The 17,902-nt window shown below is 37.0% G+C and overlaps 1 protein-coding gene across 1 annotated transcript in view; it reads right to left on the bottom strand.

Moving 5' to 3' along the window:
• The window catches only part of LOC107755399 (calcium/calmodulin-dependent protein kinase type II subunit gamma-like), a 49,100-nt gene that overhangs the window by 8,926 nt on the left and 22,272 nt on the right, over positions 1-17,902 (bottom strand). The window contains exons 8-17 of the mRNA XM_016572181.1: positions 16,577-16,671; positions 13,256-13,378; positions 12,057-12,140; positions 11,896-11,938; positions 11,400-11,462; positions 5,195-5,235; positions 4,616-4,702; positions 3,299-3,343; positions 2,526-2,580; positions 1,075-1,179 (exon numbers count right to left, since the gene is read on the bottom strand). Coding sequence (XP_016427667.1) covers positions 1,075-1,179; positions 2,526-2,580; positions 3,299-3,343; positions 4,616-4,702; positions 5,195-5,235; positions 11,400-11,462; positions 11,896-11,938; positions 12,057-12,140; positions 13,256-13,378; positions 16,577-16,671 — 741 coding nt within the window. The remainder of the gene's footprint in view (positions 1-1,074; positions 1,180-2,525; positions 2,581-3,298; positions 3,344-4,615; positions 4,703-5,194; positions 5,236-11,399; positions 11,463-11,895; positions 11,939-12,056; positions 12,141-13,255; positions 13,379-16,576; positions 16,672-17,902) is intronic.

The following is a 17,902-nucleotide window of genomic DNA, read 5'->3' as shown; positions in this document are numbered from 1 at the left end:
ATGTTCTCTACATTTTATTTAGGTTTTTAAAATCACCAAAACCATTATTTCAAGAGTACCATTAAAAATGGGGGGTTTCATTTTTAATGTTTTTAATAAGTCTCTATTGCAAAGTTTTCTATTTTCAATGTTCTAAAATGTTTTATTTATTCTTGTAGTGGCAATTACTGATCATTACTCCAGTCTTCAGTGTCACATGATCCTTCATAAATCTAATATCCTTCTAATATGCTGATTTGATGCTCAACAAGGATTTCTTCATGCTGACAATAGTTGTGCAACTTAATATGTTTGTGGTAATATTTTCTCAGGATTTATGGATGAATATAAAGTTCAAAAGAACAGCATTTAATTGAAATCTTTTGTAACAATGTACAAGTCTTCACGGTCACATTTGATCAATTTAATAAAAAAAAATAAATTATATTATCTTACTGACCCCAAACGTTTGAACGGTAGTGTATGTAAATGGTTTTGGTCATATTAAAAACCCAGCTAAAGAAATATAATACAATTAATTACAATTAAAGCAAGCATTATAATTAAACAGAATGACAATAGGACAAATAAAAGAATAGATACTCAGAAGGATTGGGTAAGCAACACATCAGAGACTATATGGAGTATTGTTAACCAGCAAGAAATGAAGTCACAAGTATGTAGCTTTGATGTGGGATATTAAAATGTGTGCATGTGCAAAAAAAAGCATATTAATTAGGACTTCTGAAAGGGGAAGGTTCGAGACTTCAGTCACAAGTTGGGAAGGAGAATGTAGGAAAAATCAGCAGCAGAACATCTAAAAGTTCAATCTAGTTACTAAAGGGCCATTTTACAACACAATAGACCTGGAAACAGTATAGTTGAGCAGCATGCATCAGGGGGTGAATACATTTGTGAGAAGAAAAGGGGATCAACAACTGTGACATACAGTACTGTTCTACACGGAAAGCAAGTGACCCTAATGATATTAAGCTAAAGGGCAGAAAGGCTGGAGTTGTGGGGGGACAAAAAGGTCTTGACTTGAAGGTTTGAGGAGGGAGGTGCCCAGGGGGGTACGAGAGGATCTTGACTTACTGGCAGGAGAGCCCTGTGGTGAAGCCACCAGAGCGGGCAGCTCTTCCCCGGCACTGCACTGACTCATCACGGCACTGTCACTGCTCGCTCCCTGCGCACTCTCGGCTGGCACAGCCCCAAAACCACACGCCACCAGGAGGAAAAACACACACATCTCTCATGTCCTTCACCAGCCGAAACACGCTAACAAACACCACACCAATGCTGGCACTTCATCATGACTAAATAACTTAACGGGCACGAAGACGCTGGATGGGATGAGCTGTTAGATGAGATGTTCTCAATAAAAGAAGCACTGTGTTTATGGGAGCAGGACTACAGGTGATGATCCTGGATTTTCCAGTGGAGTTATGAGAGATGGTCTGTATCTATGGGTGTGGTGAAGCTGAATCGTGTTTGTTGTGCTTGGACAACAGCACGCTCAGAGATTGTTTCTCCAGGCTCCGCGCCAATTTCCTGTCCTCATCACCTAACCTCAGACGTGACGGAGCTAATGATAAGGCTCTTTAAGCCGCTATTGTCCGTCCAGGCCCGGAGTGAATAAGGAGAGGAAATGAATTCGAGCCTGGCCTTTTTCGTGACAGAAAACAGTATCGGCGAGAGTCCCTCAAGAAAAACACGCCGGTTCACAACATGCTAATGAATTTACAAGACACGGCACATCCACAAACATCTAAATAAGTGAGGTAAAAAACACAGGACACACACACAAACACGCACAAAATCTACAAGGAAACCTACTGAGACACCGACGGCTTTAAGACAGATGTGTGCATGTATATATCAATTCACTTGAACTTGGCTCATTTGTGTGACAATGACAAACTGTGTGAGTGATCTGACATAGAGATGCTATTCAGATGGGACTAGTTTTCCCTGAGGACATCGGGTAAGGTTTTATACTGAATTTATTTCAGTTTGAATTGATCATGTCTCTGTTTGTCTGTCTTGAAATTCAAAGAAATCTAATCCCATCCAAACAGGAATGTTTGTGAATACACTAATTGTTTTAGTGATTGGCTAAACACTTATTTATACACTTATTTACTTTGTTGAATACTGTAAACTCTAAATCTCTCTGGTGCACCTTCACTATCTCTAAGCTAGCAATTTAGCTGAAAACACAAAGGGCTGTGCCATCATGCATGTTAAACGTGTAAATCACAATCCATCTAGCCCCGTCTCAATGCCCTCTACCGTAATTCCCCTCCTGTGCGTTCATGGCCCTGTCTTCAAATCACAAAGCCTCAGGTGTCACTGCAGCCTCACGTTTTTATATTTCAAAAAGATACTGACTGACGTGACATGTATTTTGCTTAATCAAAGGCTTTTTGGTGTGTTTCGGTACTGTGATCGGACAGGAGAGGGATTACTCTTCTGACACGAGCACTGGGAGCTGCAACGCCACAGTGCTGGAGGCATGCAGAGAAGAGGAGAGAAGATCTGTGTACCTTTCCTACCTTTCATATCCTCTTCCTCATTGGTGGTACAGCTCTCTGTGGAGCCCTGGGGACAGAAATAGAGACAGACAAAAACATACAAGACAAACAAAACAGAATTAGGACCCTCATGATTCAACATGTTTTTGATTCTAAGAATGATTCTTGATCATCTTAAGTTAAACATTAATTTATCATAATATGTTACATTAATATATTGAGTTATAATATCAATAATAATAACAATAACACAACCACCCACAATTCAACTTGTTTTTCGTTCAAAGAGATTTACAATTACAAAATAATGATTAATATATCTTCATTTTTTATATTTTGCAACAGTGAAGGCTCACAAATCTTTTGCGAGTTTTATAATTATTATTATTAGCAGGATTATTATCATTATGAACTAAAACCAAAACCATAAAAACTCTTTTTTCAGAGAGTGTTACTTGAAATAAGTGTACTGAAACTGAAATAAACTGAAAACTGAAACCAGATAAAATACATAAAAAAATAACCTGAAATTAAAAATGTAAAATTATAAAAATGACAAAAACATCAATTAATCAACAACTATAAAAAAAAAATAAACTATAATAGTATGTTAATAATACTAATACTGATTATTAGGCTTAAAAATCTTTTGCGATTTAATAAAACAAAAATTACATTTTAAAATCCAATAAGGACCATTTCATTTGATCAGTCAAGATTCATTTAGAAAAACTAAATGTGAATCGATTCTCCATCCCTCTTCCAAATGCTCTTGAAAAATGTACCTTGGGTCCATCGACAGGGTTGTGCACAACTGTAGTTTGTGGCTCCTGTAAAATTTAACAAGATTTTACATCATGATTTAAGTAGTAAGACTCATCCACAACAATCTGGTTAAACGCAACATCCTGCAGGAACACACACACACACACTTTTAAAGCTGCTGTGACTGTCCTGGCTAAGACACAAATTGAGGATTCTGAGATCAAATAAAGAAATAATGATCTAAATAGACAATTACTTTATGAGGAAATGAACACAAGGTTGGGGTTCATGATGAGCTTGAAGAACAAACCGACCACACACGTACACTTATAAAAAATAATAAATGGCATGCGTCACGAAGATTTAAAGATGCAGTTTCTCAAAATTCAACTGAAATTCTGCTGAAACCACAGGAATGGAGAATCATAAAAGGAAAAGATCCACCTTGAAGTCAAGCAATTTCTGGATTATATGCACTATGCTTTTCCTCAGATTAACTTCCAGTTGTTCTCACAAATGTTGTGATCCAATTGAACCCTCAAAAAAGTTGCCTTTTTGTCTGATAGCCCAGTGGTTACTAGCTTTCCATCAGCACCGCGGAGGCATTTTGAGGCCTCAGGAGGGGTCGAGGGTTAACTTGTGCTCTTAATGGATTGTTTTGGAGGTCCCTGGATGCTCTTTGCTCAGCTATTTGGGCAGTCAAGCAAACAAAGCCCATGTGAAGTGTCAATCCACTTTCCTTTTTTTAAACCTCCAGGGGACACTGCTAGTTTCCAACACGGCCAAACGGCTGACAGCTTTCTGTGTGGGATACTGCATCTTTACTGTGACTGGTTTATGCACTCCGACACAAATTACCATGTTATTTGCCGAAATCCATATATTTATTCTATTCTGTAAGGTGACTTGGCTCAAATTCTTGTCTTACTGGTTATTTCTAAGCACCATGTATGTACAGTTAACTGTTAAATGTCACAGCCAGTCTCGTTCGATGACTATATTTTGTTTGTACTTGTAATAGAGGTGTGAATACGCCTACAAAGGCAAACTAAGGACAAGAAGGGTGAGGAAGGACATAAACCAGCAGCTTACGGGCAAGAACAAATCACTCCTAATGACACGTTTATAAAACACCAGACGTGCTTCGAGAGGAGACGAGCCCTCCAAAAAACACATAAGGGAAAAACAAGTAGTGCACAGCAAACTACAGGTCTGAGCTATTTTTAGTACATGCAAAACGGTTTCAAAAACATTATTGCAAACACTTGATCATGTACTATGGGATACTGTCAGATGAGTAGATGGGTTACAAAAAGAGTTAAATGTAGATGAGGTACCATCGGTGTAGAAGCGGTCGTGTTGCTTTCTTTCATGGCGTTCACTACAGCGCTCACTACACTGTTTTTAGTGTTGTTTGTCTGGGGCTGAAATAGAGAGGATAGATACAACTTCCTTTTCAGAGAGATGACATTACTAGGGACATGATCGGAGCCGATCCTCCTATGTCAGTCATGGTAGTTAGAAATCACACAACAGATGAATAGCATACGCCAGGAAGATGACTCTACAAAGTTATCCATCATTCAGAGAGAAAGCGACGATTACTAATGGACATTTCATGGAATACTGTGTCAAAATTATTATAATACAGTCTGATAACACATGGGTTGTACTACTACTAAATAACTTCAGAGCGCAATACTTCTGTAGCAAAGCACAAAGTACTGCCTTAATGCAGCAATAAATAATGATCTTTAAAATAGCATCATATGACCCCTTTAAAAAGTGGTGTTTAGTTTAAAACCCATTAATGGAAAGCTCTGGTAGAGATGGGAACCTCAAAAGGCTGCTGGAAAGATTAAAACATCTCAATCTCCAGGAGAAAGTAGGTATATAAGGAACATCTGTGGGCTTACCTTGACTCCATCTGCCTTTTTGTTGAGTAAACTTTTGCATGCTGTAGGGAACAGAGAAAGACTAAATTACTACATACAGCGTGAGTGACAAAACTGACAGAATGCTCACATCTGCACATATTTCAAATAAATCCCCATATAAAACAATTAACAAACTGCTGGATTGCATTCCGTCATTCATTAGCATACAGGGTATGGGAGGTAATGCTGACTAGCATCATTTTTCACCACAGGAGACATTTCTCACAGATCTATATATATCAGTTTAATCCAAAGACATATAAAGCTTTGTGAGATGAAGGTAATAGTATCTTATAAATAAATAACTTACTGCAAATAAAAAAAACTTTAAAGGGGTCATATCTTGAATCAAATTTTCCTTGATCTTTAAGAGAGATCATTGAAATACTGTACTGTATAAAAATGTATTGTAATTTCAAACTCAAGAAACAAACGAGTAGAAACAAGAAGCTGCAGATGTCAAAAGTGGCAAAAGTCACAAAAAGTGACCTTTAAAAAAAGATTTATATTTTAAGTAAATGCTGTTCTTTTGAACTTTCTATTCAAAGAAGAAGAAAAAAAAGGTTTCTACAAAAATATTAAGCAGCACAACTGTTTTTAACATTGATAATAATGAGAAATGTTTCTTCTCACCAAATCAGCTTATTAGGATGATTTCTGAAGGATCATGAAGACTGGAGCAATGGCTGCTGAAAGTTCAGCTTTACCATCATAGGAATAAATTACATGTCAAATGTTTTAAATAAAATATAAAAGTTATTTTAAATTATGATATTTCACAATATTAATGTTTTTACTATAAATTTTATCAAATAAATACAGCCTTGGTGAGAATAAAAGACTTCTTTCAAAAACATTTTAAAAATATTTTGAAAATTTATGAAAAAAGTATTCATAAATGCATATAAAATCAATAAGTATTCACATTTGAGGGGGTGTTTCTTAAAGCAACAGCAGCACACACACAAAAAAAACAATTCCTGCTTAATTTTAATGCTCAGAGCAAGTGTGGAAAATTATGAAAGTATAGGTATTACCCAAATTATGACAGTTTTGTGGCAAAAAAGGGAAAAAACATTACTAATATTTTACTAACATAAGATAACCCCAGTGCGGAAGAAGATAAAACTGCATGATATAACCCCTTTAAAATTAACCAATTGCACAAACTTGGAATAAATTGCCCATTTTATTCGATTTTTTACCAATCAGAGAGCAGATAAAGAGAATACATTTATTCTCCATTTGCTGCTGCAGGTGTAATGAGGGAAAATCATGCCTAATGTATGCAATTGATTTTTCCTTTAACTGCTTTAACTGTTATTTCCCAGAGGGCATGTTGGAGAGGTCTTGAGACAGTGTAAGGGAAATGGCCCCCGATACACTTCAGAATCCCTCAGAGAACAATCAAATGACTTGTGTAAGGCCTGTAAAACCTCAATAACAGAAAAAAACTAAAAACTCAGGTTTCACATTCGATATTCCTGTTTAGCGCCTTACCTTCCATAAACAAATGGGAAGAAAAGATGGCAAGGTTAAGAAGAAAACAAAAACCATTTAGTAGCAGAGAGGACAAGCTGGACGATAGCAGGCATTGTTTGCATTGCAGGCCTGCTTTCATGCTTCACTAATCATGAGGTGAGAGGTGCTGGTGGTGGATGCAATTCACCATACGGTCAGCCATGCAGTGCCACGAGTCCCATAATGCAATGCACTGATGAAGGAGTCATAAAGCTAGTCTCATTCCACGGTCTCTCACATATCTAACTATGTCTCATGGGATTCACAGACTGTGATTGGGAAAGCTTAGTCAGCAGTCTTCCGTTATACAGCGCAATAATCAGATGGATTTGGGACCCCAGGACACTGCAGTCATACTGATGCTGAGTGGAAATAAATTATAGAGGGAGGAAGAAATCATTTTCAAACAAAGATTAGACAATAATATTTTGCAAAAATATTCAAAAAGATCATGTGGCATCCTTTTGCAATTTAAATAATAGGGGTGAACAGATCAATCAAATTTCAATGCAATGATTACAGAATTTAATAACTGCATAATGCGTTAAGTGCACAATTCTTGAGCTATTTTCCGTTATAAATATCCACTAAATCCAAATCAGCAATCTAAACACTTTATCATGTTTTTTTCTTCAAATAATCATACCAAAATAATTCAATCTTGATTTTCAAATTTCAAATGTTATGATGTGCTGAATAAGTAAAGAATAATAGCTGAATCAAAGTCGGATCAAATATTCACACCCCTATTAAATAATGCTTCAGGCTTCAGAAGGTGAAAAAGTCTTTGAGACAGCATATTGAACTAGTAAAATCCATTACGACAGCCATTAAAAAATTCAATACACCTTTAAATCAGACGTGTGCAAGCAACAAATGATATATTAGAGATTTACAGGCAACACAGCCGACATAATAACATGCCTTATCTTCATAACCTATTGGACAGTAAATCTTATCTTGGTCATACAATGAAAAGCTCTTAAAGAATGAAGAAACATTGATGAAATGTCATTACTGGTTATTGTTTAACATCTTACATCAACTGGAGGACTGGCTTTAACAACAGCAGAATATAAAGAGTTATAAACACTTACAGTACTAGTTGAAGCCAAGAACTGATGGAGAGCATTGATTGGACGGCTCAAAAGAACATTAAAGGAACATTCCAGGTTAAATACAACTTTAAACTCTATGACTTATCCTTCAGTTAGTAAAAAGAACAAAAATGTCTACAGTAATGCCCTCCCAATGGGATTTTCTGTGGTAGCTGAGGCCACAAATATAGTCCACAGAACTAAAATCAACAAATATTTGAATTTTTAGTTCAACTTTATGTCAGAACCTCAAAATTTTGTTCAAACAGTGAGTCAAGAGTGCGTTTTCCCAGCAGCATCAAGGTTTCGTACTTCTTTAATAGGAATGCTAACGGACAGGTATTTTAGTGCTCCTGAATCATGTATAGTATACTGCAGAAATGGGAAAGCTTAGTCAGCAGTCTTCCGTTATACAGCGCAATAATCAGATGGATTTGGGACCCCAGGACACTGCAGTCATACTGATGCTGAGTGGAAATAAATTATAGAGGGAGGAAGAAATCATTTTCAAACAAAGATTAGACAATAATATTTTGCAAAAATATTCAAAAAGATCATGTGGCATCCTTTTGCAATTTAAATAATAGGGGTGAACAGATCAATCAAATTTCAATGCAATGATTACAGAATTTAATAACTGCATAATGCGTTAAGTGCACAATTCTTGAGCTATTTTCCGTTATAAATATCCACTAAATCCAAATCAGCAATCTAAACACTTTATCATGTTTTTTTCTTCAAATAATCATACCAAAATAATTCAATCTTGATTTTCAAATTTCAAATGTTATGATGTGCTGAATAAGTAAAGAATAATAGCTGAATCAAAGTCGGATCAAATATTCACACCCCTATTAAATAATGCTTCAGGCTTCAGAAGGTGAAAAAGTCTTTGAGACAGCATATTGAACTAGTAAAATCCATTACGACAGCCATTAAAAAATTCAATACACCTTTAAATCAGACGTGTGCAAGCAACAAATGATATATTAGAGATTTACAGGCAACACAGCCGACATAATAACATGCCTTATCTTCATAACCTATTGGACAGTAAATCTTATCTTGGTCATACAATGAAAAGCTCTTAAAGAATGAAGAAACATTGATGAAATGTCATTACTGGTTATTGTTTAACATCTTACATCAACTGGAGGACTGGCTTTAACAACAGCAGAATATAAAGAGTTATAAACACTTACAGTACTAGTTGAAGCCAAGAACTGATGGAGAGCATTGATTGGACGGCTCAAAAGAACATTAAAGGAACATTCCAGGTTAAATACAACTTTAAACTCTATGACTTATCCTTCAGTTAGTAAAAAGAACAAAAATGTCTACAGTAATGCCCTCCCAATGGGATTTTCTGTGGTAGCTGAGGCCACAAATATAGTCCACAGAACTAAAATCAACAAATATTTGAATTTTTAGTTCAACTTTATGTCAGAACCTTTTTGTTCAATTTTGTTCAAACAGTGAGTCAAGAGTGCGTTTTCCCAGCAGCATCAAGGTTTCGTACTTCTTTAATAGGAATGCTAACGGACAGGTATTTTAGTGCTCCTGAATCATGTATAGTATACATACTGCAGAAATAGTAAGAGAAGACTCTAACCTATAACTAACAACCACAACAACTGAAACAGTACATTTTCACAGGTTCAATAATACAGCGAAGGGCTCTTGTTAGGTTTCCATAATCCTGGAGGATCTTAACAGATGCTGCAGTTTTTCTTAATTGTTCTCCTTTGACCATTACGTACATACGAAGTATTCTCGCAACGCTGACAGCTGCTCAGACACAGCTTGTTGAAATTTACTGAAACTGACAGACAGATGTCTCACACTTCAGAAAGAGTGAGACAATTCAATTTGATCAGACAACACAACTGGAACCAGAGATCTCCTCTCCACTTTCTCCTGACTCAGAGACACTGTCAACAGTGTTGTCCATCTGCCCTCCAGAGGGCCTCCTTCCCGGCAGACCACCTGGCGCTCAGCGGACCCTTGCGCCGGCTACATGGGGTCTGACGACTGGCAGCAAGCCAACCCCGCTCCTGCCCGTCCGTGTGGTTAAGCCCCTGCGCTCTTGGCGACGGGAGAAGGAAGAGTTGAAAGGAGAGTGGTAGGGCAATGGTGGCTTGGCTAGGCTGCAAGGGTCTGCTTTAGTTGATGACACAGGACACCGATCTAAAAACCTCCATCCCTCCAAACAGACATGAGAGCACAGACACGTGACCGGGGTCCTATATCTGCAGCTAAAGCAGACTTCACTTAAATGCTATTTAACCCAATAGCACAAAACACCAGTAAGCTGATCAGCAGGGAAGGAGGGAGCCAAAAAGGGCTGAAGCAATTCAACCGAGAGGGACAGAGCGAGAGAGAGTGAGAGAGAAAAAAAGAGAAAGTCTAATCAAAGAAGGTGCAGCAACATTTGCATTTTTTACTCCATGCAGACGATAATGCATGCCGGCCGATGGTGGGTCTCATGGCGGCGATCGTTAACATGAATGCAGTGCTGCGCTATTGATTGGATTGTTTTGCCTAGAGCTGCTGTGTGTAAATTGAACCGGGGACAGTTGCGAGATGAAACGAGACATTGTTTGTTCACGCATATAAAAAGAGCCGATCTATGCCGACGGATAAATGAATAGACCATTTGAAAGCTGAACAAAAGCTATAATACTTCAAATGTCGCTATAAGAGTCATTCTCAAAACATGGTAACAAACACTGATCAGTCAAGAAAAAGATTTCAAATAATTAAGAAATCCCACTCAAATCATTCTATGTAACTGAAAACTTTATTAAATACTGGAAAATAGTTTCACTTTTGAGTATTTTTCTTAAAAGAGATGAATTTGCCAGATGCCTAGTACACCACTTCTATGAAATTTGCAGTAACAGCAAATGGAGATTTGGCCACCAAATTGAGCAGTTAATTTTACTTTTTAATTAAATTAAATATTTCACAAGTATAATTACATTGGATTACATACATTATTTAAATAATATGTGAGTTGTGTGAGTTGAGAGGCATTATATAAAAAAACGTAATATAATATAATATAATATGAAATTCAACATTTTTGAGAATGACCCATATCTGTCCTGTAGTATTAACAATTCTTTCACTGATTCGACCCATTTTAGAGGACTGAACCTGCTCTAATACTTCTTACAACTATAGGGTTAAAAGCTAGCTAGATGATTGTTAAAGTTACATGGTCATGTAAAAGCAAAGCAATATAAAAACATGGCTGAAAAAAAATGACATGCTATCCCATATACTCTTACACATCGCTCAAATGCATGACGTGTATGTGAGAGATGGAAATTCAGCAGGCCACTATCCTTTTAAAAGTGAGAACTTCTCCAAGACTACAAAGCAGATGTCGTTCATGAGAGTGAAGACCAAATAATTTATGCAAGTGACGGCAAGAGAGGCAGGCTTCTTATTGGCTGCATGCTGATTGGGTAGAGCAGAGGGAAGGCGGGGGTTTGGAGGCATTGTGGAGGGGGCTCGCTGGTCCCCCTGGTGGCGAGGTGAGGAGATGCACTCTCACATACCTTCCTGTGCAAGGGCGGCAGTGCTTGTGGTGGGAGCAGCAGGGCTGGTATGCTGCCGGCCCACTATTGGACAGAGAGGCGTTGAGTTGGGAGAAGTTATGGAACTGTGTTCAAACCCTCTACTGAACAAATTACCTTTGTTTATTATAAGGAATCAAGGTCTAGAATAAAAACGAAAAGCTAAAGCTTTCAAACCTGCTATATCACCTGCACAAACCGTAAACATCTTCCGTTCAGGAAGTAAACTGATATTAAACTGAAAATAAAGTTACGGATATTCCTTTACTGCCTTAACAGCTCAAACAATCCAAAACTTTCTTCTCCTGTAATCCAAAGCTCTAGATCCCAAGTGAATTCTCCTTCCATTTAATTACTAAGCCAGCCGTTCGAGATCTTTTTTTATAGTGAAAACTGGAGTAAGACTTCAAGAGGAGGGCAAAGTTCATCCATGACTTTGCACTTTCTTACCTGATCCCAGGAGAATGAGGGAACTCACCTGAGAAGTTTCTAGAAACCAGCATAGTAGTGAGAATGGCTCCCTGAACAAAGACAGATAAAAATGGAGTGTTTAGTCCATGGCAACAGGACTTTCAGCATTAATTACCCAAGGGAAGAAGATTGCAGTTAGCCTAAGGGTCCTTCAAACCCATGCTGTACCTTGAGTTTTCTGCGAGCGTTGAACTTGCGCAAGCACTCCACGGTCTCTTGGCGATGCATCATGGATGCCACTGTGGACCGTTGCTGAAATGAGCAAATGCAAGACAGAGAAAAATATTGCACATCAGTATTATCTAAGTATTTGAACCAATTAAAGGGATAGTTCATCCAAAAATGAACAGTCTTTCATTATTTATCCACCCTCAACTGGTCCCGTATGACTTTCATTCTTGTATGGAACACTAAATAACACTTAACAAATGTAATAATATACTTGTCACCATTAAATGAATTGTGAGTTTGCAGTTTTTCAAGAAGGACGCAATAATACCATAAAAGTAGTTTATACAAGGTTCTCCAAGTTTTCTTCCAAGTCATACAATAGTCTTATCCAAGCTGACACAGGTATTTATGTTATTCATTCATAATCTATCCATTGCGTTCTCAAGAACAAGATTCATGAACAAATCATTCAACACGTGCATTCAAAAGATTTGATTCAAGAGTATGATTTATTCATAAATCAGACTTTGCTAATTCTTTAAGACTCCGAAAACAGAACATAATATTTATGGTGTTTTTTTAGTGCTGCACAATAATAGTTAAACTGATAATCATGATTACTTTGATCAGACATTGTGAAAATTAAAGACAATTGTTCTCATTTGAGAAATTTTGTTTTACATTTCACCCTGAGTGGGGGATTTAAACTCTTGAAATCTGGCAACCCCTGGAGTCCAGTTATCAATGCAAGTTAATGTCAAATGAAGAAATAAATGTTTTTAGGATAAATAACTATTGGGCAAATCTCGCAGATGATTATGCTTAATTAATCAAAAAAAGCAGAAATGATCATGCATAAAATGTGATTAATCGTGCAGCCCCAGTGCTTCTGCACTATTTTTGAAGCTTGAAAACTCCATTCCCGATTTATTAACGTTGTAACGCAAGGAGCAACCGGCACTTTACTCAAAAGTTCTCCAAAGTCATACAGGTTTGAAACAAGATGTGTAAGTAAATAAGAATTTTCATACTGAATGCACTATTCCTTAGCTATTACCTATTCTGAGAGCACAAAATATGTGAATGTGAAAGCTGCATTTCATATTAAACTCTAAAAGAGCTCAGATTCCCCCAGTAGATTTTTCTTGCTTGGAGCTTGTGGAAAATGTAGAGATAACTCGGCAGAGATAACTTACGCAGACCCATGGGTGCTTGAGGGCCTGCTCTGCGGTGATTCTCTTAGCTGGGTTGATGGTCAGCATTTGGTTGATGAGGTTCTTGGCCTCGGGGGTGACCGTGTCCCACTCCGGAGAAGGAAACTGTGGGGGCAAGAATCATGAGCAAGCGTTAGATATGCAATCTAAATGCAGGAGCAAGCCTAGAGAGCTTTTCACACCACAAGATGTACCGACACACATACAGAGCGGTCTGCACCGGGGCCTAATGAAATTAAACGTATCACAAGGCAGCGTACAGGATCCAATGAGTCACGGCAGTCAGTCCTCCTATTGTCGGCCTATTCGGCACGGCTGGTGCTTGAAACATGTTGCTTGCGCATTTCACACCTCATGGCTTCACAGGATCCAATGAGTCACGGCAGTCAGTCCTCCTACTGTCGGCCTATTCGGCACGGCTGGTGCTTGAAACATGTTGCTTGCGCATTTCACACCTCATGGCTTCATTGCAGCCCATAACTAGAGAAAATTGCAGTTGTAATTAGCCAATAAAAAGCTGTGTCTGTATCAGTGTTAAAATGTGTGTCACACCTCCTCTTTCGTACCAGAAGATCTTAATGTGGCCGTTACAAATCCTTTGTCTGTTCCATGAAAACCTTGGGCAGGTTCCAGGAAGTATAATTTGTTTTGCACATCAAGCTGTGTTGCATCAGCTAAAACGAGCGTGTGGATTGTACTTAGAAACACCGCAGGTGCTCGTAAGTCCTTACACACACTGATTCAGCTGCGCTTTTGGCTCAGGGCACTGTTAATACATGTCATGGGTGGGGCGTTTCTGCACCGCTGTGCGCTGCTTCAGCAAAGACGGCCACTCAGGATTGCGGATGGCGCATCCAAACGTGAACACATGGCCAGAAGGTGCAGTGACAGACGCTGGTAACGGATGATGAAGCACAACTCTACACCTCATTGATTGTGGTCACACGACGGAAGGTTACTAGAGTACAAAACAAAGAAGCAAGTTCAAGTTGAAGTATATATTGTGCGTCAATAGCAATGTGTCAGCCTGTCGAGATTTGGAATAACATTTATGCTATGTTAGATATATTACCACTGCTGTTGGGCAGAGACTGCTTTATACTATTTACATATAAAAAAAAATAAAGAAACAAGTCAACAAGAAGGAATCATCCAATTAGAAATGAGTAATTAAGTAATTCATACTTAGTACTTAGTAATTAGTACACACACAATGTACACACAGACTTTTATTTTGGAAGCGATTAATTGCGATTAATCGATTTTACATCCCTTAGTGACAGTTAAAACATTTACAAATGTTGCAAAATACTTCTATTTCAAATAAATGTATGTCTTTTGAACTTTCTATTAATCAAAGAAATTTGAAAAGATGTTACAGCTTTTTACAAAATATTAAGCAGAACAACTGTTTATAGCACATTTGACATTGACGACTGTAATATAATGGCTGCAAAAAATTCAGCTTCACCATAACAGGAATAAATTAAATTTTAAATGTATTAAAATGGAAAGCAGCTATTTAAAATTCTAATAATATTACTGTTTTTATTGTATTTTTAATCAGCCGTGGTGAGCATTAGAGACTTCTTTCAAAAACATAAAAAAGAAAATCGTACTGACCCCAAACATTTGAATGGTAGTGTATTTATCGTTTTTGCACTGCTTATTCTTTATGATTCATCAATCATCATATTTATTTTTTCTTTAATTTCCAAATACTAAGAGAAAATAATCAAATGAGACGAAAAACCCCATTATTCCTGATCTTAACTCTTTACCGGCACATTACATTTAATATACTGTCTAAACCAGGGATCTTCAACAGTTCCTTGTTCAGTTAACAGTTTCCTTCCCAAATTAAAGCATATTAAGTATAATAAAAAATATACTATATGATACTATATATATATATATATACTATATATATATATGAAACTATATGACTCTGATCATTTTAATGCCTTTGCATCATAAGAAAGTATGAAAATACATTAATATGGAACTATACACATGTTTTGAGTGGTCCCTGTTATGACACTCCATTCACAAAAGAGTCCTTGACCTATGAACCATTTTGTGGTTGAATTTTCAGCAAAAATAACTACATTGTGATAAAGGATTTGTCATATTTTCCATCCCTGAAGTGAACTGACCTGGCCTGCCCAACCCTGTGACTACCAAAACCATCTAAAAGTGTAACCTGCATGCACTCCATTTTCGCAATAAGGTCCCAGTTATATCATCTTTTATTTGTCACATAAATTTTAATGGAATGAGCGTCTCTCTGGGGCAGTCACTCACTCCATGTCCTGCCACATACGTCTGAGGGTGTGAGACTGTGATGCAAGAGATGGACAATTCAAAAATATGCAAGCAAACAAGCACATACACTCTGGGACAAGAGGCAGTTGTTTCTAAGCAATGCTCATCTTTCTGCAATGCGTCAGGGAGGGCCTGACATAATCAATAACAGTACCAGTAGCTCTAAAACGCACCCAATCAGAAATTAAACAGAACAGTTGGATCACAGTGTGTGTTGCAGAGACCTTGCGACATCTGTTGTAATCAAATCATGCAGGAACAATTGAGCAATAAGCTGGAATCGTATTTATTTGATTTCATTTTATTAAATAAAATAAATAGGGAAATATGATCATTCACTGAAGTCTGACTGAAAAAAATAAAATAATAATTTACAAAATCATATAAAATTCCAGCTCATTGATTTATTTTTCCAGCATTTGATTACATTATTTTTTATTTTATTTTATTTTATTTTTTACTTTATTTTTATTTTATTTGCGTCTTCCACCCCTCTTGCCCTATTATTGCCATCAGTTTAAACATTTTCTAAACAGCTCTGCCTTGAATTTTATTCCAAGAGATTTCATACACATTCATAGGAAATGTTAATGGTATCCTGCTGGGAAATTCCAGTGATTTTCTGAAAGGATGTGGAGGCCTTGTGATGTGCGGTCTAAAATTAAACAAGCCTCACTAGACTCATTTATGAAACGGCTTGATGAGTTCACATGGACTGGACTAATTAGAAATACCCAAAAATATGATTTTAAAGTAAAACGTCGCTTCAAAAATCTATGCAAAATTTGACAGAAATGTGGCCAGAGGAAATGTAGAGAGCAAATAATTTTTACACTCCTAGTGAATGCCTCAGTTGAGAGACTTGATGGTGCATTCAAAGACCAATCAGATGAAGGAGGTTTTAGAGTAGCTGGACTGAACTCCCGCAGACAGAGACAGTTCGAGAGAATGGCTCCATCAGAGGACAGCTGTACTTACATCATAAGCTCCAGCCTTGATCTGCTGGTATAACTTGTGTTGATCTTCATCCCAAAATGGAGGATAGCCCACTAACAGAATGTACAAGATTACACCTGTGAAGGAAAGAAAGAGAAAAGTATTCTGATTGGCTGACAAAAAGAATATTAGATTCCTACTGACTGACAGTGTTTATTATTTTTTTTCACATGTACAAAGTTCCATGTTGATAGCACTACAGTAAAATATCACTTTGAGTTGTGTGTAGGCATGTGACGGTATCAAATTTTCATGTTGCGATTAATTGCGAATGATTTTATCACGGTATACGGCATTATCACGGTATTGAAATTTAGTTGCAAAAAATTTCAAAGTTTTACAGGTTTTATAACTTTTTTCTTATAACAAAAAGAACTGAACATTTAAATACAATAAAGCAATACACAAAAAATAAAGTAAAACATTTCACACAGATTAAAGTGCAAAAGAATTATAAAGACCATTTACAGTGCAATCTCATAAATTAGCCTTAGTTAATGCATCAACATTAACAATGAGCAATAGCTACATTTGCTACAGAAGTTATTAATCTTTGTTAAAAATACAACTGTTAGTTCATGTTAGCTCGGGTTCATTAAATAACACAGTAGCAACTTTTGATTTTAACAGCGTGTTATTAAATATTGAAATTAAGATTAATGAATGTTTAGAAGAATATTTCATAGGCAGTTTAACTAATTAATTAACTAATGTTAACTAATGGAGTCTTAATGTAAAGTGTGACCCAACAAATAATCAAAACCTTTTCAAACAGTATCTAGGGCATGTTGTAGTCCAGATTAAAATGTACAAAAAGTTTGAAAATAAATAGCCTATTAAGTCGCTGTGAAGAACACTGTAGCGAATACAAAAATCTAAATGGCTATTTAAATCATTTAAATATGTTTCGGAAAGTAGAGCAGCTGCTTTGTTTGCGGGTTTTGGGGTAACGGCTGCATTTCTGCTGTTTAGCGCCATCTGCTGTCAGAGAGTGAATGTGTGCTTTCATTCAGTGCGTCTCTTTCAGGCGTTCCGGCATGCGCTTCTCCCATGCTTGTTTACATCAGAGTGCCCAGGCATCTTTTTTGAAGCAGCATACAGCTGTGTTGTGCATTGTGACCAGTTGAGGGCGAAATTATTCTTAAAATGCAAAATCTGAATAATTGTAAAATAATTATTCATGGTAATTTGAAGTTTTCAAAAAGGGTTCAAAAGGGTTTACGGTTCAAAAAACACATTATTTTCCACATACTTTACATTATTGTTTCTCCTCTATGCCCCACCTTTCTGAAACGCAGTGATTTTTAC

This window comes from Sinocyclocheilus rhinocerous, unplaced genomic scaffold (assembly GCF_001515625.1).
Source record: "Sinocyclocheilus rhinocerous isolate Xijiao unplaced genomic scaffold, SAMN03320098_v1.1 scaffold140, whole genome shotgun sequence".
NCBI classification, from domain to species: Eukaryota; Metazoa; Chordata; class Actinopteri; order Cypriniformes; family Cyprinidae; genus Sinocyclocheilus; species Sinocyclocheilus rhinocerous.
The sequence above is the reverse complement of the archived record's forward strand: the minus strand, read 5'-3'. Positions and strand labels throughout refer to the sequence as shown.